This window comes from Eptesicus fuscus, chromosome 22, assembly GCF_027574615.1.
Source record: "Eptesicus fuscus isolate TK198812 chromosome 22, DD_ASM_mEF_20220401, whole genome shotgun sequence".
Lineage (NCBI taxonomy): Eukaryota > Metazoa > Chordata > Mammalia > Chiroptera > Vespertilionidae > Eptesicus > Eptesicus fuscus.
The window spans coordinates 22,760,869-22,788,124 of NC_072494.1; the positions used below are offsets into that span (position 1 = coordinate 22,760,869).

Genomic DNA, 27,256 nt, shown 5'->3' on the forward strand with positions numbered 1-27,256 from the left:
CATGTGCTGGGCCCTGTGCTAAGCACTGGACAATCATTCTCTCATATCATCTTGAACACGATGACTTAGGGCCCAATTCCCTCGCTGTTTAATAAGACAACTGGACTCCGAGGGGTGAAATGTCTTTGGAAAGTCACAGAGCTCTAGCCAGGAGTGGGGGGTTCGACCCAGGCAGTCTGACTTCAGCTCCTGTGCTTTAAGGACTTGTTTCTGAAACCATTTCCAGATTTCCTCAGCAAATGCCACAGCCTCAGATGTGGAAATGTCCCAGTAATACGAAGCAGGGCGCAGAGCTCAGCGTGTCTTCTCTGCAGACTAGAACAAGGTTCTCCTGAACTAAACCAAAGCAGATGGGGGAAAAGGACGGCAGGTGGAGTGAGAGGGTTACAAGCTGATGTTTAACAGCCACTAATGACCTCACAGGGCACCACCTGAGTACATCCTACTCTTCCCTAATGAAAACATGACGTCTAAAAGCAATGGCTCATTGTTAAAATACTTTGAAGATCAAGTCAAACAAGAACAGAACGTTCCCTGTGAGGTTCTACACTTACTCTTTTCATGCTGCTTGGGCTCAAAACACTTACAGAACTTATTTGTAGTTGTCCTCAAAATGGACTTGGAAAGAATTACGTCTGATGGACTGACGGACAGACAAGACATACACACACACTTACCCACCTGATGTACCAGCTGGACTCCAGACGATGCCTTTGGCCATTTTCAAAAATGGAATCCATCAAAGGAGAAGTATTCACCCCCACAGAGGACATTCTACAGAATGTACCAGAGGGATGATTGCTAAACCCAGCTTCTTTACCTTACAGACATCTATTACACACAAATTATGCTCAGATTCCCTGCCAGTTAAATTGATGGGAGAAACACTCCAATCAAAAGCCTCCTTTGCCAATAAAATATTGCAACCTTTATTTAAAATAAAACACAAGTTGGCAAGCCTTGTGAGACAACAGGCAGACAGCATTCCCCTTTCCAGGGCCTCCTTTATTTACATCAAGTTTAACACTGTTAGCAGTTCACAGTCAGACAACAGGGTGAGAGAATTAAATTAGAAAACAAAACACCTGAAAATATATTACAATAACAAGAGCAAACACCTGACAACACCGGCAGTGTGACCCATGACTGATGCGTTTTCAGTTTAACCCCGTGTTGTCTCACTGTGTCCCCTTAGCAACGCGCGCAGTGCCAGGCCCTCCAGACCTCACCCTCTGTGCACCCACCGCACATGCCCCTGCAGAGCGTGACCTTTGGTATAAACGTTGAACAAGTTTTGAAGAATCTGAAGCCTATGTTTTAGGACAAAATTCTGTCAACCACCACAAAATATTCTAATTTATTTTTGCAAGTGAACATAAAACTGGGTTCCTCCACTGACAGTCATAGAATCAACTTGCAGAGAAGGAAGAGTATGGGGTACACCCAGGAGACAGGCTCTGAGCACAGACCAACAGCTCAGGCAGCCTGTTCTCCGCAAACACCACCAGGGCACAGCTTCTATTCACTGAGCGATCTGATTAACTCCCTTCTTACCCCGCTTTTCGCAGTGAGCACGACAACAGTGTATGCACGTAGCGTGGACATGGCATGTTCCCTCTATACAGACCCGAGATGGGAGGGTTTTCAAACATACGCCCTAAATAGCTATGAGTACCTCAGTGTCCTTTCCAGCTTCTGAATACTGATTTCTCAGAAGGACAATTAGCCTAATCAAGGTGACTTCTCCAGATCTCTGAAAATTTCTCTCATAAAAGAGTTCCAAAAACAGGGGCCATCATGTGAAATAGCTTGTCAAAATGGAGGAAATCCAGGCCTCATCTACCAGAAGCACCTCTGCCTCTGGGCATTGCTGCCACTCTGCACGCAGGCCAAGGTATCTGTGAATCATACAGAATAGGGGCTGGGATTCAACACTGATCACCTAAAGCAACGCCGCTCCTGCAGTATCTCCTGAACCTAGAATACACTGATTTGGCATACCTGTGTTATTGTTATAATTGCTGAAATTAACTATCCTTACATATGATTATTTTATTAACCAGAAGTCCCATTCTCCAACTAACGTTTATGGTGCTTATACACATGATTTAATACCATCTTAAGACTCAGAAGCAAATCTAAACAAGCTCCAACCCATACATACTATATTTCCTTTAAGTCTGCTAGCATTTGACAGTTCATTTCCACTGTATCCGAAAAAAGTAACTGGAATGCTCCAAGACCTCAAGCCCTGTGTGTACAGCTCAGAAGTATGAGTGACAGGTAGGACCCAGAAACTTGCTGCTTTCAGTACAAAGATGAACAAAGACAAGACACAAGAGGGCGGTACAAGGTGTGGTCTGAGGACAGTATTGGTCTAGCCCAGTGGTGGCAAACTGCGGCTCGCAAGCCACATGCGGCTCTCAAGCCGTGGTTTGCCGCTCTGTTGACTAATGAGTTTGCCGACCACTGGGATAGGGGCTTAATCACAAGGAACAACAACAGCCTGTAATTATTGGAATCGAGAGTGTAGGTCAGCGGTCTGCAAACTCATTAGTCAACAGAACGGCAAACTGCGGCTCGCGAGCCACAGTTTGCCAACCATTGGTCTAGCCTTTCAACTTACAAGAGCCATCCTTTCCACAGAGCAGGGGTGGGGAACAGCCGGCCTTATCATTTGGTCTGGCCCTGCCAGGGCAACCGCAGGCGGAACTAGAAATTCAATAAATCTAGAAGCTTTTTCATAGCAATATACTTTTTAAGTTGATAATTTTGTATGGCCCTCAAATGATGTTACAAATACCCAAATGGCCCTTGGCAGAAAAAAGGTTCCCCACCCCTGATTGAGAGGGTCTGCAGGTTTGAAGATCTGCGCACACACCACCTGTGACCACGGGTTGAGTTAACAGGGCCTTGCTACTGTGTTCAGCAGTGAGGAGGTTAAGGATATACTTTTCTAGGAGAGGTAAACAGTTTCAAATGTGTAACTGTACACAGGAGCAAGACGTGAGTGCACCTGGAGGGAGGGAAGGGTGCAGTTAGAGCATCCTTCCCCCCTCACCAGCAGGACGGAGAGAAGAGCAGTGGTCTGCCAAGATCAATGGCCCGTGTGGGGAGAACTTCCAAATGGGGGGAGTCTCCCTGACCAGGGCTCTGAGCCACTGCAACCATCATGTTCATGCCTACCAGTTCAATAACGTTACAACTTCAACCGGGATGACAAGTCTTTTCCTCTGCAACACAGGAAACCCATCCTTGAAGGCACAATCCTCTCGGAGTGACCTCCACCCGCCCCCCCCCCAAGTCAGCTAAAAGCAAGATGAGCTGCCCAGGCCGCCCCCCAGGGAGAAGCCTGGGACTGCCCTACGCTGCCCGATAACCACAGGGGAAGCCTTCCCCAGGGTCCTATTCTGTGGAAACAGGACACGGAGTCACCCTGCACACACAGTATCTCAAGACACGACACACACCTCAGTGGGTGGCATGGGAGGCAGCAGAACCAGAGCAGAAGCTCAGCTTTTTGGACATTGCAGTCAACCCCACGGGAGACGGGCTGGAGCCCAGACCGTGACTGAGAGCCCTGAAATCCCCGTGCTCCCCCAGTAACACAGGGGAACTGGGCGGCAGTGGAAGCCCTCGTAACAGAGCAGGTAATGTAAGTGTTAGGCCAGGCACTATTTACCTGCCCGAAAAAGCAAGCCTTACATTATAGATTTTTTTAGTCTGGGAGTTGGAAAACGGAAACTCTACCCCGAAGATATAAATGTCCTGTTAACAGTAGGACAGTTTTAGAACCGCCCAAGGCCTCCCCTGTGCCTAGGCTGTGGCTAACAGCAACTTCCCTGGATGTCAGGTGCCCTTGGGGCTGCCTTTCTCTTTCTCTCTCGCTCCCACAGATCTCAAACTGAATCAGGGATTTACAAAAGAACAGAGCTACTGGCTTGACAGAAGCTAAGACAGAGATCTAGACAGCTGGAGTCTATTAAATACATTAGAAGAAACTTCTGTCTAGAGACCCACCTACTAGTACATAAAGAGGACTGGTCATAAAGGCTAAGGGTAGAGAGATGGATCCCAAATTAATGCAAGCAAAATGCTGAAACCCAGAAGTCCTCAAGAACAAACCTGCAGACAACCCCGTCAGCCCAATGTGAATTCCCGTGGGAGCAGAGCCTGAGAGAGCGATGACATCAGTAGCAAACAAGGAAGGAAATAGGAGGCAGTGCAGCTGTCAAAGTGGCCACCAATGTAGTTAACTCTCTTATAGGTATTTTATGACCTAACAGGTGAGTTATGTTCAGCTACTCTTCTTAGAAAAAATAAACATGGATTATGAATGTCACGCTCATTTATAACTGATAGGAAATCCTAAACGCTCTGGTTCTATAGCCATCCAATCTCCTCTCACCCCCACCCTCTGCCCCGCAGAAAAACAACAACAAAAACCCCCACACAGGACATAGGTTGAAAAAGACACTGTCAACATCAACAGGCAATGTGTCTGCTGCCGCACGTTTAGGATGCTGGATGACTGAACATGCAGCGGACAAATGTTCACAGCCAGCAGGGCCCCCTTCTTCCGCCAAGGTGCCTGGAAGGGCTTCTCCGCTGTGAGCGAGTGCCCATTGTTACTTTTGAATGATTATAACTAAACCAGAAAGTTGGTCCCAGTTTTCTGAAGTTATTTAATACTGAGCTACAATTTCAGTAAAAGACCTGCACATAGTCCTTTAGCAATTTCATATTTATAAATGTCGTAAGTTACAGAGACCTGCATTTTCAGGTCCCACACAGGTAAAAGCCAGTAAGTCGATCAGCATGTAACCAACTGCTTTAACTTTTAAATAGACCTTAATAATATGACATTATAGTTATATTACATTTGATACTTTTTCCTCAAAGTGCTTTCATATACATTATTTCAGTCATTAAAATGGCACAGAACAATAAACTTTTATGTTGTTATTTTCTTAAGAAAGAGGAATGTAGGACTAGGTTTTTTAAAACTTAAGTTGGTATTTATTACAAAGTGCAGATTGCTGTGCTGCTGAGGTCTGTCCCAAAGAATGACTCCATACAGATTTTTAAGTTACTGACTTCTGAAGATTGCCTACTTTGCTATATTGCCATTACTCAACATTCAAGCCCCTTAAGGTCAGAGGGTGCCAGCAGCATGTGCTTTAGAGTGTGCAGCGCTGTGCAGACTGATTGTCTATCGGAGCCACTTCCTCTGCAGTGTCTCACAGGCAGCAGGATGGCGGAGGGACCCCCACAACCAGAAAGTCAAGAGAGTGAGCTCTAGCCTTGGCTCTGCCACTAAATAACTGCTCTGAGATCCAGAGCACATAACTACCTTCTCTCCCGATCTGAAGCCATAAAGAAAAAGGTGGGATGTTGTAAGTGTTCAGACAGTGCTGGTGTCGGAAACACCTGGCAGGGTTCCTATAAAACACACTGGCTGAGACCTCACCCCACGGGGAATTCTCATCAATGCATCAGATTTTATTTTGTTTTTAAACGCAGAAGATTTTGTTGCACATTCCTGGCTAAGATTCACTGGACCAAGTTTATTAATAATAATAGTGGTCATTAACATTTATGAAGTGCTCATTATGTGCCAGGCACTGAAGCTAAGTATCTTAAAATATTATCATTTAATCCTTATGACAACCTGAGGTAGTTACTATTATTATCCCGGTTTTCCAATGAGGAAACGAAGGCTCAGGACGATTAAATGACTTGCCTTCTGGACTGGCTTTAGAGTCTGAGCTCTTAATCACTGTCTATACTATATCCTCAACTCAAAAGCTCCATGACGTTACTTAAATAAATATGGGCTATGCCTTAACCGGGCACTACTTTATTAGCCAACTTTCAATTGAATTATAAGAAAATTCTAATTTAAACCCCAAAATGCAGCTGGGCAAGTGGCTCCACGTAAAGACCTCAATGTGCAGAGGTCATCTGGAAAAACACTGAAAGAACTTCTTAGGGCCAATATTTTTAAGGCTTTATCTCTGAAAATTACAATGGCAGTCAATAGAAAATACACACATTTTAATTTTACACAAAGCCTTTTAAGAAAATACTTAATGTAAAGCACAATAAAGATGTATTCTACACAAAATATTGCATTTTAAGGTAGGAAATCTAAACTGAAATTGTATTATATGTACATGAAAGGATTCAAACTGTCATAGCCCAAAGGAGTGTGTGTATGTATATGTGTATATACATATATATATATATATACACACACACATACATATATATGACCATTTTAGAAAGTTTTCAACATTGTCTTTTTGCTCCTGCTCTCTGCTTTGCTTTTAAACCAATTAGAATTAAACTACATTTTTAATTTCTAAAAAGCAGTTTTCTCTGCTTTGAATTCAAACTTTTAAATTTACATAAGGTTATTTTTTAATTCTTTTCAAGTAGAAAAAGGAAAGACCTCTATTAGACTTTTATAAGTTGACAGTGCCTCTTTAACCTTAACCCTGAGCTCTCAACTCCTGAAGTTCCACAGTTCAAGCATCATGTGGATGGGGGTGCTGCAAAAGTCAATGCTACTATTGACAGTGTTGAGAAAACGCAACTCATTAACTTACTGAGCACCTACTGTAGGCAAGATAGAGCCAGGTGCCACCCCTGAGTAAGACACAGCCCCCACCCTCAAGACTATTTTGGTGAGAAATCTGGAGCTTAAATACACTCAGTAGTGTTCCTCCAAGGCTTATTCTCAGAGCTCTCGATGAAAGATCCCTTGCTTAGTAAAAAAAAAAAAAAAATCCCCTGAAAAACAATAATAATCCCTCAACTTGCATCCCATAATGACAGGGATAAACGTAAAAAGCAGCATAAAATATTCTGAAGTTTTAGCTTTCCCTGCCCCACCCTTAAAAGGCTAATTGCTAAAACGATTTCAAGTTTATGGAAGTGTATAATGAAGGGAAGTGGCTAGGAAGGAGATAGGAGCGGGGCTGTTGGTCTTTAAACCCACATTGAATTGAAAGGAACTCTAGCTTCTCTTCCAACCGCTGCAAGGAGACTGAGCACATCACTAGCTGCCTATGCTGCATCTTCAGGAATCAGACCGAGACCACCCACCCAGCAAGGAATGCCCAGGACTGTCCCCTCCCTTCAAGTCCTTCCTTGGCCGGGCTTCCTTTCGAGCAGCCATGATAAGAATCAAGGTTTCCTTTCTTTCTGATGAAAACTAAATGTCCTTCTTGGTCAAAGATGTCAAACTCTGTCCAAAACATAGTTTTTCCCTATTAGTATTCTAGCGCGATTAATGTAATCTCAACAGCTCTAAATTTCATGATTTGCTACTGAGCATAGGAGAGACTGAAAACCATTCAACATAACACCACTGCACTAAACAGCTTGGTAGGGAGGCTCTCAGAGGGAGAACTACACCCTTGTTTGTGAAACACCCATGAGAACATGTATCATTACCTTCATTTAACAGATTTAGAGATGGGGCTGTGGCTTGACAGTGGATCGATGACAGAGGCAGGAAGAAAATTCACTGCTCACCGATGCTGAATTCCTATCTTCCTAAGTTAATATTCCTTTGGAAGGAAAAAAATAATTTATTTTTTTGTATTGGGTTCTCCTTGGGGGAGGGAGTCACAAAGCTTTAAAAACAGAATGAAGTGGTTGGTAACTGGGATTAGACCTGATATTGAGAATATTAATAATATATACTGCTCAGCTCCCTGCGATCCTAATTAGCTTCCATAATTATGAATGAGTAGGGAAGGAAAAGGCCTATTTTTCAAAGGCAAAGTATATTTGAGGGCTGTCATTAGATTTCCAGGATCTAATTGGTTTTTCCTAGAAATGATGTGCTCCTTCAATTATACACTCTTAAAATATGATATTGAAATAAATATCAAAGAATATTCCCAATGTGATCTTTACAAACAAGCACACGGATTGGGGAGGGGGGTCTGAAAGGAGAAAGGCATGTGAGAATAATTTAGGGTGATTCATCTGAAATCCAGAGGAGGGTGTGTGCTTCTCTCTACTTTCTACCCAGATGGGGTCTAAGGTGATGAAGGGAAGGTACAGAGAAACAGCCACTAGGACCAAACCAGCTTCTCCTCGGTCATAGGCCTCTCGGCCTGGCTGCTGGGTTCCAAGAAGAGCCCCTTTCTTGGATATTTTAGTTGATAACGAAATACACAGCTTCCCAGGTCCTTGACTAGTATGTCAGTATGCAGGGCACTGTATCGGAAAAGGATTCCCTGTGAGAACCTGTCCATGACCACTAATTTCAAAATCAATGTTGGTTAATGCCTGAATGTTGCAGGAATAAAGGAAGACAGCCTGCCCAGCAGGGGGCAGAGAAGAACCACTAGAGACCCCTATAATCCTGGTCCATTAGGAAACAACATTCTAGACTGGGACAAGTGACTTGTGCTGATCAATGTGAGATTTTAGGAACTTTCAAGCTCCCTGACTGTACTTCCTAGATTTCTTTACTTCCGGCTCCAATTAACACATCAATGGGAAACAGGAGAGGAGCAACAGATAGGGCCACCTTTCCGGTTTTGTAGGTTTTGTAATTCCAGCAATTTGATTTGCAGTTCTTACTGCAGCAAATGACCTTGGGGAAGCAAGGCTAATAGCTGCTTCCAACAGCCTTGGATGAAACTTCACTTAGCACCTTCCCAGCTTTCCTTTCTTCTGTTCCACTGACTTCCTGGTGAGGTGGAACATGATCATCAGTACCTACTGGAGCCCTAAGCCAGTTCCCTCTGTGTGGGCAGTCTCACGGCACTGCCCAGGGCAGCCCTGTCGAACCACCTCGCACCATTCCAGGTCAGAATGGCTGGGTGTGGTTCTTCACAGCCACATACACACATTCCCTGATATTCCAGTGCAGCTTCCAATCCTGTCCACCACCGCCCGGTCCCCTCCAATTTCCCTCTCCTATGAGTTTTGCTTTTTGTTACTTTTGAGATGAACCTGTAAACGTGAGATCTCAGAGAGCTGAGGTACTTCACATAAACACACTCAAGTATCAGTCTTTCATTTTTTGAAAACAAGAACACAGGAAAACAAGTCCCTTCCCGTCCCCTCAGAAACATGTGCCTCTCCCAGTAGTCTAACAGTGGCTACCTCTGCACCACATCGCTGATTTCCTGCACACACGACAGTAAGTTATTAAGGACAGGATTTGCCCCGGGCACGCCCGCAGTGGCTGAAGACACCTGCAGCTCCTGCAGGCTGAGCTCCAGTTTGCTCACGGCCTCTCGGAAGGCAAACTTGTTGCGAGTGTGAGGGATGCAGTCCACGTAGCCTGAGCAGTAGTCCAGCAGCTGGTGCCCAGTGTCCACCAGCTGGCTGTTGGGCACCGGTTCCGAGATTGCACTGGACAGCAGGCCAGCACATTCCAGCAGGGCCTCTTTGCTGATTTTGTCTGCGGAGATTTTCTCAGCTGCCTGTTTGGTTTTTCTCAGAGCCACTTTAGTACCTGCTGTGCCGTTGGCCATTTTGGCTGGCGAGATGGAAGATGTGGGCAGAGGCACTTGAGGTGGAGGCCCCACAGGCCTCCCAGCTTTCCCGCCAATGGGCACTGCCCCTGGAGCTGCCCTTTTCCCTCCTTCCTGTGTTTCTGATGTGGGCTGTCCGGCCGCCGGGACGGCCGGCTCTTCCGTGGGGTCCGAGCACACAGACGGGTGCTGCAGTAGTCTCGTCACTGGCGGTGGGGGGGGGGCACACTTTGGCTTTACCCGCCGGGGTCGGTCTTTGTCTCCAGAGGATGTGACCTGATGCTCAGATAAGAGCTTGAATTTGTTCCCCTGAGAGTCTGTGCCAATGAGCTGCACGTCGGCTGGAGTGTGCTTCAGAGTGGGGGAGATGAGGACGGGCACTTTGTGGTTGTGAGTGGTGGGGAGGATGGCCGCAACCTTGGCTGGAGAAGCCCAGCCTGTCTGCTCGCCATCCTCTGGGACTCCAGCCATGCCAAGCCGTGCCCCCCCATTCCTCTCCTTGCTCTTTGGGGCAGCTGCCATGCCAGCTGCCCCCACCCCTGGACAGTCCTTCTCGGTAATGGCTGGGTCCCCAGAGGGGGCTCTTAGGGGAAGAGCTGTGGTTCCTCTGGGCAAAAGTTTGGCTTTTGGTCTCTCCTTGGCTGGAGCAGCACCTTCCTCTGACTTTTTGGGAAGTGTGTCACTGGCCCTGTCCACACTCTCTTCTGGCTGAGAAGAGGTGGACACTGTCCTTTCCAGCTGGATTTTGGACCTCTGGCAGTTCCTGGGAAGGGTCATTGCCATCCTATCCTGCTCTGGAAGCCCTGAGGACATGGAAGATGTAGAGTTTGACCTTGGAAAAGGCTTGGAAGTGTCATCATTGGCTGTGGGTTTACCTGCTCGTAAGCCCAGCGTCTTTTTGATTAAGCGTGGTGTAAAGAAGCCTGTGATGCCAGACCACCCACCCCCCGCAGGGCCACTGCCCCCACCCCCGCCACTGTCGTCATTACAGAGGTTCCTCTGTGCGAAGCTCCCCCCACAGCACTTGGGGGGCACCAGATTCGCCTCTTGCTGGGCAGGAGTGAGAGAGAACCCATCAGCATGCTGCAGAGAAGCAACAGATGAGAAGTTACCCGTGAGTTCGTATTTCTTGTGGGGCTGGTTCTCCATTTCTCGGAAGGAGCTGCTGCGTTTGGGGGGTGTGGGAGCATTTCTCTTTTTCATGAAGGAGCTGAAGAAGCCTCCCTTCCTATCCCTGGTGAAACACGTCTCTTTAGCATCTTCCAAAAGGCTGCTGGGTGACTTGTCTCTCTGTTTTCGAGGCAGTGCTGGGGACCCACTGGGGACCTGTGCACTTCTAATGAGCCCTGATGAGAAACGGCCAGTCAGTAATGTGAAAGACAAGGAGGCACTCTGTTACACTTGAGTTACTACGGCTGAACTGTAAGAGTTTTGTCAGAATCTATTAAATGCCAGGTGATAGCCGGAGGGACTCAGAGGAAACTAATACATACATTATCCTTTCACATTGATCAGTATTCCAAATGTGACATGGATGTAAATGGAAAGAAAAACCCTGCTGGTGTTTACCTCGGCCTTCATCTTTTCTCCAAAAGCTACCATACAAACTGCCCTCAATATCAGGTTCACTGAAGAAGTGTTGCCAGAACTGCAAAGAAGCTAAGCATTTGGGAATCCGGAGCTAAGGGAATGGAGTGGGAGGCAGAGCTGCATGCCAGTGGATGGATCAGGACTCCTAACACTGTGATGCAGAGCTGAGGACTAGAGTGGTAGGTGAAATGGATGCCAGCCACTTTCCTCGGGGAAGACGGGCAGGGGAAGTGCGAATAGAAGCACCATAACCCATGGTTCTTTAAACAAGGCAGCCTGACTCTGCCTGCCTTGGGACCCATACCTGGTGCTGAACTGGAGGCAGAATTGTCGGTGGCATCTAGGGACCCTTCGATATTCTCCTTGTTCTCCACCTGTTTCTTCAGCGTCCGGGTCTTGGAAGGAAGTATAGGTAATCGGGGCAGGTAGGGGACAACAGATGAGGCGGCGGCGGCCCTCCCAAGCTCCTCAGCTACTTCTGTGAGGAAGACAAGGGGACTGATAAAAAGAACTTCATGACAGAGCACAGGAGTTCTTTTCAGAAAAGGCGTACGACTGCGGAAGAACTAGAGAGTACTAAGATGTATAAATAGACCACAGAGATGCACTCTATTTTTGGCTTCTTTTGCTCAACATTACATCTGTGGACTCATCCATATTGTTGCATGTGGCAGGTTTTTCCTCATTCCTGTGTATTGTTCAAATGTGAGAATGAATATACCAAAATTCACCTATTTGTTTCCAGTGTTTGGCTATTATGAATATATTGCTAGGGACCATTCTGCTACATCTTTTGCTTCACAATTGCATAAGCATGATGCGTGGTCATGAGGTGCATATAAATTCAGCTTTTTCCTGCCAAACTATCTCTCCAAATGCCTGTACCAATCTACACTCACACTAACAACATATAAAATTCTGGTTAATCTGAATACTCGTCCATTTTATGTTATGAGGTTTCTTGTTTGATTTTACTTTTAGCCATTCTGGGGTAGGTATGTAGAGGGATTTCATGGTTTTATTTTCTACTTCTCTGATGAGGAATGATATTGAGCATGGCTTCATATGCTTACTGGTCATTTAGCTATCCTTGCTTACTATGTCCCTATTCAGAAGTTGAACAAAGCAGACAGATGTCTACAGATATCTTTATTTTTCAGTTGCACCTTGTACTAAAAAGGAGGGTAGGTACATTCCCTTTCATGCAAATGAGGCTCTTGAAAAAAGGTTGAGCCATTAGTAAGTAAGCTTTGCTGACTAAACCTGGCCATGGCTTCTGTGGCTTTTGCTGAAACAAACACATAATTTGCTATTCATTTCTAAACAAAAATGAAGCCCGTAGGATCAATTAAATTGTGAAATTATGTAATTATTTTACATCTTTTGGTAATTATTTTTAAATATGTTTTTATTGAGTTTTATTTTATTTTTTTAAATATATTTTTAGTGATTTCAGAGAGGAAAGGAAGAGAGAGAGATAAAAACATCAATGATGAGAATCATTGATCGGCTGCCTCCTGTATGTCCCCTATTGGGGATCAAGCACGAAACTCAGGCATGTGCCCTTGACCAGAATTGAAACCAGGACCCTTCAGTCTGCAGGCTGACACTCTACCTACTGAGCCAAACCAGCTAGGGCTGTTTTTATTGAGTTTTAGAGAGAGAGAGGAAGAGAGAGGGACAGAGAGTAGAAACATCAATGAGAGAGGAATATCACTGATCAGCTGCCTCCTATTGGGCACTGAACCCGAATGTGATCTGACCAGTAATCAAACCAGTGACCTCTTGATTCCTGGGTCAATGCTCAGCTGCTGAACCACACTGGCCGGGCTGGTAATTATTTTTAAAAATTAGCATCCCACAAGAGTGGGTAAATGGCACATAATACAAGGCAATGCAATGAGATTTCGTTTTTACACTGCTATACAAACAGCTAGGAGACAGACATTTCCTCAAGGATGCTGACAACTGTGTCCAAAGCCACTTGGAGGATTTTGAGAAAGAGATCAACACAGAAGCAAAAGTAAAGAGATGTTGGGTGGGAGTGGCTCTGGGAAAGAGGAAGGGGTAAGGAGGAAGACCTGAAGCTACTTGAGTCCATGGCTTCAAATGACTCTGAGATGAGCACCATCCCCGTTTCCCCATGGTTTGGTCATAAGCCAATAAATCCTTCTCTTATTACTTAAAGTCTGAGTTAGGGTTCCTTCACTTACAACTAATAAGTACATCCTTTAAGTGTCTTATCTCTGTGTCCTCAGATCTAGTATAGTTCTTGCCACAGATTAAATGCTTAACAAATTATGGGTTGAATAACGTTGTTTCTTATTTAGCAGTAGTGAATTAAAATTAGCCTTAAAAATTGTTAAGGGCCAATTTTCTAAAAGGATGTAACATTTTCAAGAGAAGCAGAAATATTTAACTCAGGATTCAACAGAGGTTAAAAGTTGACACAAAAGCAGTCCAGAGATGGAAGACGCTAACGTGGCCTTCCCATACTAGCAGGGAGCAGCTGTGCATCACTGCAGATTGCCCAGGACCAAACCAGAGAGAGTCGGACCTGCATTACCACCATTTGTCCACCATCCAGAACTGAAATGTCAGTGCTGACATGTACACATAAGGAACTGTTGGACATTGAAATTGGGTCTCAAAAGAACTGTTGGCCCAGAAAGAAACTCACTACAGACTGATTTATTTGCCTGTCACCATAACCATTATTGCTTGTCTCATTTTCGGTTCTTATAAGTGTATTTCTAATAGCACATGATCTCACTCATCTAGGGGAAATAATGAACAACATAGACTGATGAACAAGAACAGACCCAGAAACAAGGAGGCATGGATCAGACTGTCGGGCCTCAGAGGGAGGGTAGGGGAGGGTGGGGGTAAAGGGGAGAGATCAACCAAAGGACTTGTGTGCAAGCATATGAGCCTAACCAGCGGTTAAGGGCAACGGGGGGGTGGGGGCATGTGTGGGGAGGGGTGTGGGATGGGAATGGGGGGATGAGGACAAATATGTGATACCTTAATCAATAAAGAAATTTTTCTAAATAAATAAATAAATAAATAAAATTAAAAAAAAAAAAGTTGACACAAAAGTACTAAAGAAATGGACCCTACTCTTTGGCTGATATTCATGACTTCTACCACTCTGACACCACAGGAAAAGCACACAGAGAAAAGAAGAGTTCGGTGGTAGGCAGCTGCCCAAGGGCCAGCTGTGCCCTCCCCAACCTGTAGAAATTCCATACATCAAAGAACTAGAATGTAAGCACTTACTATTCAGTTTGATGTTACACTTTTCCTTCTTCTCACCTAGATATGATAAATCACTGAGGAAAGCAGACAAAAATCAACTTGCCTGATTTCTTCTAATATTTTAAAACTTGAACTTAAGCAGTAAGTTCTATGTTCAATTATGAAGGAAAGAAAAAACTTGAGAAATAAGTATAACATTCTGGAACTATATCAAAGTGTCTAATAGGCAAGTTTAACTAAGAATGTTGTGGTTTTAGCCCGTTAGGAAAAGTCTCTCTTTATAACAAGTTTACTGTTTGACATTTGCTGACAATTTTAGAAGCATTATATACAAAAGTAGAAAACTGCCTATATATGTCCATACTGTTGTTTTTAGATAAGGGTTCTCACTGTTCACAGCATAACTTAGTATATGTTCATTCTAAACTCCCCTCCATGTCAATTCAAGAATATCATTTTAAATATTTAATTATATGAATATGATAATTAACAGCCCACTAGATATTTAAATTGTTCTTAATTTTTCAGTATTATAAACTATACTCTGATGGAATATTCTTGTAGCTAAATTTTTGTTCACACCCTTAATTATTTCCTTGGGATCTATTTTTAGAAATAAAATTTCTGGATATTGCTCTTATGACTTAGTTCTGCCTTTGCTGGTATGATTCAAGGAGTTGAAATATTTTTCAGACTCATTTTTTCCCCTTTCTCTTCCCTACATAAGTGTTAATGCTTAAAGAACTACTGAATTTACTCTTTATGAAGAGACTGAATTAATTTACAATTAAAGTATACTTTTAATATTAAAAATGATAGAAACACAAGAAATTAAAAAAGGCAAAAAATAAAAAAGCAGAACTAGAAGAATGAAGGCCAGGGGTCCTCAAACTTTTTAAACAGGGGGCCAGTTCACTGTCCCTCAGACCGTTGGAGGGCCGGACTATAGTTTAAAAAAAAAAAACTATGAACAAATTCCTATGCACACTGCTAAATCAGCTGCTAAGCAGGACAGGCAGCGGCGGCAAAAACACCCGGCGGGCCGGATAAATGTCCTCGGCGGGCTGCATGTGGCCCGCGGGCAGTAGTTTGAGGACCCCTGATGAAGGCCAAGAATTAATTCAATATCCTGAAATGGAGTCCCAAGCTATAAAAGTCCATCATTTTTGAAATATTATCACTATCCAGAACTAGCCACCAATAAACTACCAGATTCTTACCTTCGGAAATGCTGGAGTCATGGAACATGGTTTCAAAAGCTTGGTGTGTTTCAGCAAAAGAGGGCCTGTCAGCAGGGCTCCACTTCCAGCCTACGTAACAAGAGGAGGAAATGCTAAAGCCGCTGCAGGAATGGACACCCAGTGCGCGCCTGAGTGAGTCCCATGCATCAGGACGCGTGCCTCTTAAAGCAGAGTTGCAGCAGGTGCACAATGATAGTGAGGCCGCTGCCTCTCAGTCTGACTCAGAGGGTAAGGAACCCACTTCCTAGAGCAAGTCCCTCTATGCAGCCTCCGCTCCTATTCCCTCTACACAGGGGAGAGGAGGGATGGGAAGATAATTTAGAAAATGGCAAGTTTTCTTTCACTGGAAAAATAAAAGTTAAACCTGTCTTCAAACTCACTCTAACCTTAGAAATCATGAGTTGTACATATTCAGAAATACAATGGACTATCCGAAAGGAGCTTGCAGTCATATTTGACAAAGACAGGGCAGCAGGCAATGCCAATGCTCAATGAGAAAATAAGATTTATGCTCACACACAACTGCACTTTACTACCACCTTCCCATCTTCAAGGAGTCAGATGCTTTGTTTATTTATCACTGAGGTTACGTGCATATATTCTCACCAGTCTTTAGCAATCATTTTCATCTAGTCATTTTCAATCATTTCCCCTACCTAAACTCCAAACCCAATTTCTTACTATTCTATTTTTTAAAATATTTTGACTTTTAGAGATAGGAAGAGAGAGAGAGGGGAGAGAGAGAAACATCAATTGGCTGCCTCCCACATGTGCCCTGACTGGGAATCGAGCCTGCCACCTCTGGTGTACAGGACGATGTTCTAACCAACTGAGCCACACGGGCCAGGGCTCTTATCCCACTAGAGGCCCAGCGCACAATTAAATCATGCGTGTGTAGGGTCCCCTAGGCCTAGCCTGCCATCAGGGACATATGTAGGGTTCCCTAGGCCTAGCCGCCCTGAGACGCCTCACACGCTACGCGGACGGTGCCGGCGTCCCACGACGCTCCGCTGATGCTGCCACCACTCTGGGGGTGGGGGTAGGGGGAGCGCCCGAGAGGTTCTCCATGCACCTCCTGGTGATCGGTCCTTTGGTCGTTATGGCCACTGGCCTTTCATAATATAGACTAAATGTGCAAGTGTTTCTGGGAAACTGACTCAACATTTCAGCTATGGACAATGATTCTTAGGATTCAGTAAGACTCAATGGTATAGCATATGACATGCCAACTGGCTAATCAATGACCAACTCTTTATATGCCATGCGGTTAGATTCCATCTAACAACATTAAGAGGAAAAATGTTCCTAATTTTGCTAATCATCCCAAATTGCTGACTCAGACCCTCAAAATTAAAATATGCAAAAATACTCACATGCTCTCATAAGTTCATAAACCTTAGGGGGGCATCCTTCAGGCTGTTCCATTCGATATCCCTTTTCTAGTAGATCATAGACCTGAGACAGGTCAATACCTGGATATGGTGACATTCCATAGGTAGCAATTTCCCACAACAGTACCCCAAAAGCTGCATAAGGGGCGAAAAAAAAGAGCTTAATGTTTCTTCTCTGATTTATTATTATTTTATACCACTAGGTAATTATCTTTCAAATTCTGGATAATATTCAATTACCAAAAGTATTCCTCCTAACTGTCATGGGAAGATGGCTTTCTTTATATTTCCCACCTTTAATTTAGACTTCCTTTACTACAATGAAGGAAAATAAACTATGACCATATAAGAAGTCTGGGGCATAATCAAACTATTCTTAGAATAATCTATGATCTAATTAATGAGTATCACATTATGTTAGAGGAGTAAATATAAAAATGAACTCATTTGAAATCAGGTAAAATTCACAGTAGAAAAAAGAATTTGCTTGATTCTGTCACAGGTTATTTCTGAGTTTGAGATTTCTGGTAAAGAGTGACTTAGAATCCTGCAATTATTTCTACTGGCCCACAATCCAAATTTCCAGACTGGTTCAGTCCACTGGGCTTGTACTAATTCATGGCAGTAGTTACCAGTTACCAGGATAAACCTAGCTAAAACTTCAGCATGCCTTTCTTGAAAAGAGGATGCCATTCTGTGTGTCCCAGCACTCTGGAAACGAGCACTAATACCTAATGTGGAAAACAGGGAGCTTTAAAGGCTCATCAGAACTCCAATGCAAGCTGAGACTGTAGCTCTTTGAAGCAGGACTTCTTTTTATTTTCTTCTTTTCACTTCTATGCTAAGCACCTAGCACAATGCCTGATAATAGGTATTTAATAAATGCTTGCTGAATGATTGAAGAGGTGGGGGTAAAGGCAGAGGATACTGATCATGTAAAAGATAAGCTCTAGAGAATTAAGAGCATTTATAAATAAAATAACATACAGAAAAAACTCCTTCCAACCTTACCCCAGACATCAGATTTAATTGAGAAGGTATTGTAGGCAAGACTCTCTGGGGCTGTCCATTTAATAGGAAACTTGGCTCCAGCATGAGCAGTGTAGGTATCTCCAGTCATCAATCTACTTAAGCCAAAGTCAGCCACTTTTACCACATGGTTTTCTCCCACTAGGCAGTTCCGAGCTGCAAGATCTCTGCAGGAAAGAGAACCAACCCTAATGTGATTCTATTCAGATGAGGTGGAAAGTGACCACGAAGGCTCTATTCTGGGTTCTTTGTGCCTCAAGCAGAGTTGATAAGTGCTTAACAGATATGGCAGGTTTTTATGATAATCACGAACATGGTAGAAAATCACTAATTATATATCAATTGTAGAATACTTATCAAGAGGCAGTTACATGATGCTGGAATAAAGCAGGCTTCAGAAAATGGGTTCCTATTAAGTACAGTTGACACTTAATGCAGGGGTGAGAGGTACCCAAACTACCCCCACCACCCCCCACATAGCCAAAAATCTATGTATACTTCTGACTCCCCAAAAACTTAGCTACTAAAGCAGCTTACTGTTAGCTATATATGTATTATAAACTGTATTCTTACAATAAAGTAAGCTAAAGAAAAGAAAATCAGAAGGAAAAAAATACATTTACAGTACTATATTTAGTTATTGAAAAACATCTGTGTATAAGTAGACCCTCACAGTTCAAACTCATGTTGTTCCAGAGTCAACTGCACATTGGCATAGGTTTTAGAGGTGAGCAACAGATACTTTCCTACAAGTGTTGAAGTTCTTTACTAAGAAATGACATCATAATGGGCCCCTGAATGGAAAAATTCCTTTCCTGAGTCATCTGGAAATTTCTAGAAAGCTTCTTGCCTTCTTCCCTTTATTTACAGGATAAGCAAGGTAGCTTCATGGTTATCACAGACAATATTCAGGTTTTACACACCTATGGATGAAATTCTTCTTCTCTAAATACTCCATTGCAGAAGAGATCTGAGTGGCCATGTAAAGCAGTACAACTGCAGTCACCTCTTCTCGGTTGCATTCTCGGAGATAATCAAGGAGGTTCCCATACGGCATGTATTCAGTCACAATGTAAAATGGTGGCTCCAAAGTACACACACCTGAGAATTCAAGAATAAAGCTTGTTTTATTAGTATATATTCAAACATTCCAAAAAACTTTGACAAAACTAATCAACAATTTTAAAAAATCTTGTTTGGCAGTAATCTTTTCCCTTCTTGCCATCACATTCTCTGACAATAATATAGCCAAGTTAAGAAGATGGTTGATAAGGAAGTCTCTACTTCCATTACACACTAGTTGTACCAGTTAATAATGCAAATTTTTTTCAATAGATGGAGTTACACATATGTTGATATATATGCGATTTTATATGTATGCTATTTTGTTGTATTGACTGCAAGCTTCAAAACTTCATGTCAAATTTTGTGAAGGTATTAACATCATTAGATATTTTTATGCTTAAAAATGTTGAATTTCGTGCCAAAAAAAGAGCATTTGCAGGAAGTTTTAATTCATTATTTTGAAGAAAATTGCTACTGAAAGTTATTGTATATTTTGGGAAGCTTATGGTGAACATGCTCCATCTCAAGATACTTGTGAACGCTGGTTTAAACGCTTTAAAAGTGATGTTTCGATGTGAAAGACAAAGAACGTCCAGGTCAACCGAAAAAGTTTGAAGACCAACAATTACAAGCATTATTGGATGAAGATGCGTGTCTTAAAAACAACTTGCAGAAAGATTTAATGTTGCTCAGCAAACAATTTCCGATCGTTTACAAGCAATGGGGAAGATTTTAAAGGAAGGAAAATGGGTGCCACATCAACTGAACAAAAGACAAATGGAAAACCGAAAAGTCATTAGTAAAATGTTGCTTCAGCGGCACAAAAGAAAGTCTTTTTTGCATCGAATTGTGACTGGCGATGAAAAGTGGATTTATTTTGAGAATCCCAAATGCACAAAATCATGGGCTCATCCAGGTCAACCATCAACATCGGCTGCAAGGCCAAATCACTTTGGAAAGAAGACAATGCTCTGCGTTTGGTGGGATCAGGAAGGTGTGGTTTATTATGAGCTTCTAAAACCAGGTGAAACCGTTAATACTGATGGCTACCAACAACAAATAATCAATTTGAACCATGGTTTGATCGTGAAACGACCAGAATGTTCCAGAAGACACGGCAAAGTAATTTTGCTTCATGATGACGCACCATCACACACTTCAAAAACAGTTAAAGACACGTTAAAAGATCTTGCCTGGGAAGTATTAACCCCCCCGCCAGTTTTCACCAGACCTTGCTCCTTCAAGGTTACCACTTGTTCCGATCGATGGCACACGCACTTTTTGAGCAGCACTTCAAAACGTACGAAAAAGTGGAAAATTGGGTCTCTGAATGGTTTACCTCAAAACAAGAAAAGTTCTATTGGGACGGTATCCACAAATTACCTGAAAGATGGGGAAATGTGTGGCTAGTGATGGACATTACTTTGAATAAAGCACTTGTGATGTTTCTCTTGAAATTATCGTGTTTTCTTTGATTAGCAAAATCCGCATTATTAACCAGTACACCTAGTAATTCTGGAAATTCATATGCACTTGAGTATTTGCTGAGGGCAAAAGGCAGAGTTACTTGTATTAATTCCATAAGGGGTCAGAAGACCAAAATTTCTAGAGTTCTGTATATGCCCATGATTCCCATTCTCCACTGGGGGTGCTAATGATGCTTATCTAAAATAACCTATGTTGAAGACTATGTGAGCCCAGCCTGTAATAATGCTTTGTAAAAAAAATTATAATTGTTTCCATAGTCAAATACATGGCAGATTCCGTATAAAGAACCAACAAGAAACTATTTCCTCTGGGATAGTTGGGCTCAATTTGAACACCCAAAGAACGTGGTCCTATTTTGAAAAGGGCAAAGGGTTCAGACACAGACTTCTTTGTGACCTGAACAGGTGAGAAATCAATCTACCAGAGCATAGCATTTTCAGCTGATCAAGGTAAACTGATGAGTGTAGCCACAATTTTTAATCTGCTTCTTTTCAATAGTCCTTTGTTTAGTGTCTATTTTGTGAAATTATTTTGTGATTTTTTTTTTATTTTTGTTAATTCTCACCCAAGGGTATTTTTTTCCATTGATTTTTAAAGAGAGTGGAATGGAGGGGGAGAAACTGAGAGAGAAAAACATCAAAGTGAGAGAAACACATCAATTGGTTGCCTCCCACACATGCCCCAAACTGGGGCGGGGATCAAGCCTATAACCCAAGTACATGCCCTTGACCGGAATCAAACCCTCAACCTTTCAGTCCAAGGGCCAATGCTCTAACCCAGTGGTTCTCAACCTTTCTAATGCTGCGACCCTTTAATACAGTTCCTCATGCTGTGGTGACCCCCAACCATAAAATTATTTTCGTTGCTACTTCATAACTATAATTTTGCTACATGAGGAACTGTATTAAAGGGTCGCGGCATTAGAAAGGTTGAGAACCACTGCTCTAACCATTGAGAAAAAACGGCCAGAGCTTATGGTAGTTTTTTATTTGGAATCATTTTAAATGATTCTGGAACTCTGAATCTGGGGCAATCACCACAAACTGGGTAGTTTTACACATTGCAATCAATCCAGGCCACTGTTTCTTAGGCAACTTTTAAACAGAGCCTGCTGATTAAAATAACAACCATTTATTAAAGTAGATTCACACTTGGAGCTTCCACCATGGTGATTTAAGGGAGGATTTGGAGATAATGGGGTGTTGGGGGACAAGCAGTTTTGCGGAAACCTATGGTTTAGGCAAGCTTCCTCACCTAATAGCTGTACCAGATTAGGATGCTTGATTTCCTTCATCACTGCAGCTTCTTTCAGGAACTCCTCCACCTCCATGGTATCTTCCTGGAAAAGGGGGAACAAGAAAAAGAGAAGAGGAATGAACCCCCATCTTTTTATTAAAAAAATATATTTTTTTATTTCAGAGTGAACTCCCATCTTAACTATTTGAGTCGACTCACAATCCTAAAACTTCAGCTTTTATTTGGGTATTCTGTTGTTGTTAATCTTCACTGAGGATATTTTTTCAATTGATTTTTAGAGAGGGTGGAAGGGAGGAAAAAGGAGGGATGGGTGTGAGAGAGAAACACTGATGTGAGAGAGAGACATAAACTGGTTGCCTCCTACATGCACACAACTGGGGCCTCGGATCAAACCCTCAACCCAGGTACATGCCCTTGACTGGGAATCAAACCCACGACCCTTCAGTGCGCAGACTGATACTCTAACCACTGAGCCACTGGCCAAGGTGAAAAACTTCAGCTTTAAAAAATGGCATCTTTTGAATATTTTAACATATACATCGAGAATCTTATCATAACCTAATATGCTCTACAGAAGTCCGATTAACACGTTAAGCGCCCAATCAGTCACCGGTGACTGACACTATACTTTCCGTCCGGAAGACAAAACAGGCTGGGCGCTTAAGGTATTAAGAAAGAAATAAATTAAATTTATCCAATATCTGAAATGAGTAAAAATTAGCAGGGTGAGCAAAATTCAGCAATCACATCCTATCACAGCTGAAACACACATGGGAAACCTGGATAACTCAGTTCTCTGACAGTTTATGTCCTAAGACATCTCAGCTTTGAAAGAGGAGACAGAACAGTTAGCTGTTTGCATGTTTGTTTTCCTGACAAATTCTTTAAGGAGCAATGCATGCTTGCAAGGCCTTAAATATTGTTTCATACTCAAAATATGCCTAATAAATGCTTGCTGAAAAGAACTAACTACGACTCACAGCTGAAGAGCAGCCCTTATGAGTAATGTGGCAGAGCCACTGAGGCACACGGGAGAATCTTCAGAGAACGGGATGAGTGAAAACCCTGCAATCTGATAGGATGCTTAAAGAGGAGAGCTGGCGACAGGGAAAAAGAATTCTGTGAATATTAAGAACAAGTAGTAGTCTATTCTCTTGAGAGAGAGGTGGAGAGAGAAGGAGAGAGGGGGGAAGGGGGGGGGGGCGTAAGAGAGCAAGCCAGAAAGAGTACCCATGATCCTCGAACAATGCATGAAGAATTCTGTCCAGCAGGGGTCGTGCTGAGGAAGCAAAACAAACTGTTTTGCTTTATAACTAGTAATTTGCTTCTAACCTCCCACTAAGATCTCCATCAACAGCCTCCAGAGATAAACATTCCCCACATGTGGGTTTCGCTGCACTGCAATGAATAATCTTCCTCGGCACTGTCAGCAAAGGCACTAGGGTTGATCATCACCATTTGCTGAAATGCGTGACACCAGTGGGTGGAAAGCGTTCCAAAGTTAAAGATGGGCATGCTGGTATTTCCAAGTAATTGAGCACAAAAGAAAAAGATGCCTGAGCACTGTCATTCTCAGCAACCCACCTTCAATGTTTTCACAGCAACCGTCAGGCTGTATTTCTTCCAGACGCCAACGTAAACCTCTCCATACTGACCACCCCCAAGCTTGTGCTTCATGGTAATATCTGTTCGTTCCATTTCCCATTTGTCATGGATGGGGGACACACCGTAAACTGTAGGCTTGTTACACTTGGGTGCGGGGTAGTGCAATGTTGTCACCAGCCCATCAGCCACTGTGGAGTGATGGTGGACAAGCTCTGCCAAGGTGCTGAAGCGGCTCTCAGCGGTCACGTATACCTGGTGAGAAAGGCAGGAGAAAAGCTAAGCCAACTTGAAAAGAGATCAGAAAAAAATTTTTAATCCTCACCCAAGGAAATGTTTATTCACTTTTTTTTTAGAGAGGGGAAGGGAGAAGGAGAGAGAAACATCAATCTGTTGCCTCCTGCATGCGCCCCAACTGGGGATCAAAACTGCAACCTAGGTGTGTGCCCTGACCAGGAATTGAACCCGCAACCTTTGGTGTACAGGACAATGCTCCAATTAACTGAGCCACCCGGCCAGGGCCAGAAATTTTTTTTAAAAAGCCCATTTTTTCATTGATCTAAAGGTATAGAGTTAGGGGGTTATCTTATTGAGGTAAATCAAAGAATTAAATGATGATGGTAAGGGATAACACAGAATTTCAGTTTCCATCTTACTTTTAACCACTCTTCCTATGCTTACTAAATTAGCTCTAGTCTTGGGGAAAAAACTTCAAAGATATCTTTCTGGATCATCAAGATCATTGGTCCTCAAATACTTTTTAAGCATGAAATTCAACTATAGTATACAAATATAAAGGAAGAGATTCTCTGATTAAAGTAGGCAAGAGGGAACTCGACCTCCTGTGAGTTTATCAAATACCCCCTCAGAATCTTTCACAGTACATAATCTGAAAACCACTGTTTCGATTTTTCTGGTAGAGCAAGGATATCAAATATGTTATAATTTTCATTTAACTAGGATGTGCTTTTGAGTGTCTACACCATTTACTAAAAAAGAGTCACAATTTTATTTTAGAGGGTCTATTAAAACAGTAGTTAATCTGTGATAGGCAGTAAGTGTAAAGTAATATAGCAGTCTGTGGGCCTTACTGTATACAGAAAAATGTACAATAAATGGAGAATTACTGATTTTTATAAAATGAATTCACATTTCCCACACCAAGAATTATAGCATCACCAGCACTCCAGCAGCTTCTCCTGTGCCCTCCCATCTATATACCCCTGTAAAGGTGACCACTTTGCTGACTTCTAGCACCTTACCTTTGCCTGCCTCTTAACTCCATACAAATGGAATCATACAATATGTATTGTTTTCTTTCACTCAATTTTTTTTTTAAATATATTTTATTGATTTTTTACAGAGAGAAAGGGAGAAGGATAGAGAGTTAGAAACATCGATGAGAGAGAAACATCGATCAGCTGCCTCCTGCACATCCCCCACTGGGGATGTGCCCGCAACCAATGTACATGCCCTTGACCGGAATCGAACCTGGGACCTTTCAGTCCACAGACCGACGCTCTATCCACTGAGCCAAACCGATTTTGGCTCTTTCACTCAATTTTTTTCAAGTTTAATTTATTAGAACCCACTAAGTGATGATTTTAAAAGGAGTTTTCATCAAATTAATACTTAATTCAGGAAAAATACATTTAAGAAACTTAAATCTTAAATATTCAACAAGGCTGTCCAACCATCACCACTATTTAACCCTAGAATGTTTTCATCACCCCACACAAAGAAACCCACACCCCCTAGCAGTCATTCCCTCTGTCCCATCCCTTCCCTAGGCAACCACTGATCCCTTTCGCTCCATTTTATATGTGTGCGGTTCCTCTATGGCAGGGATCAGCAAACTTTTCTGTGAAGGGCCAGACAAAAAATAGTTTAGGCTTGTGGCCATAGCACTTCTGCTGAAACTACTCAAATTTGCTGTAATAATGAAAAAGCAGCCATGGACAATACATAAACAAATGGGTGTGGCTATATTCCAATAAAATTTTATTTACAAAAGCAGGCAGCTGGCAGGCTACAGTTTTCCTGAAGTGTGCATATCAGTACTATGTTCATCTCTGTTGTTATATGAGACTGCAATTTACAATTTATTAGTTTATTCTACTATTGTTAGACAGTTAGGAGAGTCTAGTTTAGGGTTATTACAACTGACACTGCTATGAACATTCTTGTGCATGCCTTCTGTACACATATGCACTCATTTCTGTTGAGCTGTCTCTTGTATATTATTACTTATCTGATTCTATTTGGTTTCATCAAGAGACAATATAAGATAGTGTGAAAGAGAAAGAGAATTCATAATTTTCTATTTCCTACTTTATACCAGCCATTATGCTTTATGGAAATTATTTCATTTAATCCTTACAAGAATGCAATAAAGTGAAATGGGAAACTGAGGCTTAGGTCAGATCACAAAGTTATAAATAAACGGTAGAGTTACACAACAAACCAGGTCCTGCTTGCTCTAAAGCCTGTGCTTTTCCCCTAGTATGCATATCCCTGAGAGGAAAAGAATGGAAGAAATGATTCAATTTACATTTACTGTTCAATAGAGGAACTAACATAAGCCTATGCTTTACAGTTTATAAAGTGAGAAACCATTCCAATCTAACACAACCATTCTAAACTGGTTGGTCTTTCCAACATGTAAACTGCTAAGTGATTCATCTACTTATATTATCACTAGTGGCCCAGTGCACAGATACATGCACATTGAAAGGAAATTAATTAGAAGAAGGATTCATGCGGTAATTATGTTACTGCAAAAATTATAGGTCAAAATAGTATATATAATATAGTATTATAAAATTAAAACATGCATGCGATTAGCGCCAGTGAGAGCTTTATATGCATCGCACGTCAACGTTTATTTTTAAATTGCCAATGCACGACATATGTACCAGCCATCAGTCAGTCGGTCAGACAGTAGGTCAGACGGTCAGACGGAAAGTTGGTCACTTAGCCTTTTATATATATATAGAATAGATAGATATATTAATGATCAACACCAGTCTTAGAAGCCTAAATTGTTACTCTGTTAACTTCCTTGCAGAGTTTATTATAATTTTCAGATATAAGGTTTAACTTATAAATACTATATAGCCCTCGCCAGTTTGGATCAGTGGATAGAGCGTCGGCCTGCAGATTGAAGGGTCCCAGGTTCGATTCCAGTCAAGGGCACATGCCCGGGTTGCAGGCTCCATCCAACATGCAGGAGGCAGCCAATCAATGATTCCCTCTCATCATTGATGTTTCTATCTCTCCCTTCCTCTCTGAAATCAATAAAAATGTATTTAAAAAATAAATCAATTCTATACAATGCATTAGGTGTACTAGGTGTACCAGTTACTAATAGCGGATTTTGTAATCAAAGAAAACACGATAATTTCAAGAGAAACATCTAGCCACACATTTCCCCATCTTTCAGGTAATTTGTGGATACCGTCCCAATAGAACTTTTCTTGTTTTGAGGTAAACCATTCAGAGACCCAATTTTCCACTTTTTCGTACGTTTTGAAGTGCTGCTCAGAAAGTGCGTGTGCCATCGATCGGAACAAGTGGTAACCTGAAGGAGCAAGGTCTGGTGAAAACTGGCGGGGGGGTTAATACTTCCCAGGCAAGATCTTTTAACGTGTCTTTAACTGTTTTTGAAGTGTGTGATGGTGCGTCATCATGAAGCAAAATTACTTTGCCGTGTCTTCTGGAACATTCTGGTCGTTTCACGATCAAACCATGGTTCAAATTGATTATTTGTTGTTGGTAGCCATCAGTATTAACGGTTTCACCTGGTTTTAGAAGCTCATAATAAACCACA

At 42.4% G+C, this 27,256-nt stretch overlaps 1 protein-coding gene across 4 annotated transcripts in view; it reads right to left on the reverse strand.

Moving 5' to 3' along the window:
- Window positions 1–9,027: 9,027 nt before the first annotated feature.
- ABL2 (ABL proto-oncogene 2, non-receptor tyrosine kinase) overlaps window positions 9,028–27,256 on the reverse strand; it is a 96,974-nt gene continuing 78,745 nt past the window's right edge. For all 4 annotated transcript variants that reach the window (XM_054711460.1, XM_008145895.3, XM_008145892.3 and 1 more), the window contains 8 exons: window positions 23,410–23,682; window positions 21,823–21,907; window positions 18,939–19,116; window positions 17,998–18,182; window positions 16,969–17,121; window positions 15,575–15,664; window positions 11,401–11,574; window positions 9,028–10,852 (listed from right to left, as the gene is read on the reverse strand). In XM_054711460.1, the coding sequence (XP_054567435.1) occupies window positions 9,129–10,852; window positions 11,401–11,574; window positions 15,575–15,664; window positions 16,969–17,121; window positions 17,998–18,182; window positions 18,939–19,116; window positions 21,823–21,907; window positions 23,410–23,682 (2,862 nt within the window). In that variant the 3' untranslated portion in view covers window positions 9,028–9,128. The remainder of the gene's footprint in view (window positions 10,853–11,400; window positions 11,575–15,574; window positions 15,665–16,968; window positions 17,122–17,997; window positions 18,183–18,938; window positions 19,117–21,822; window positions 21,908–23,409; window positions 23,683–27,256) is intronic.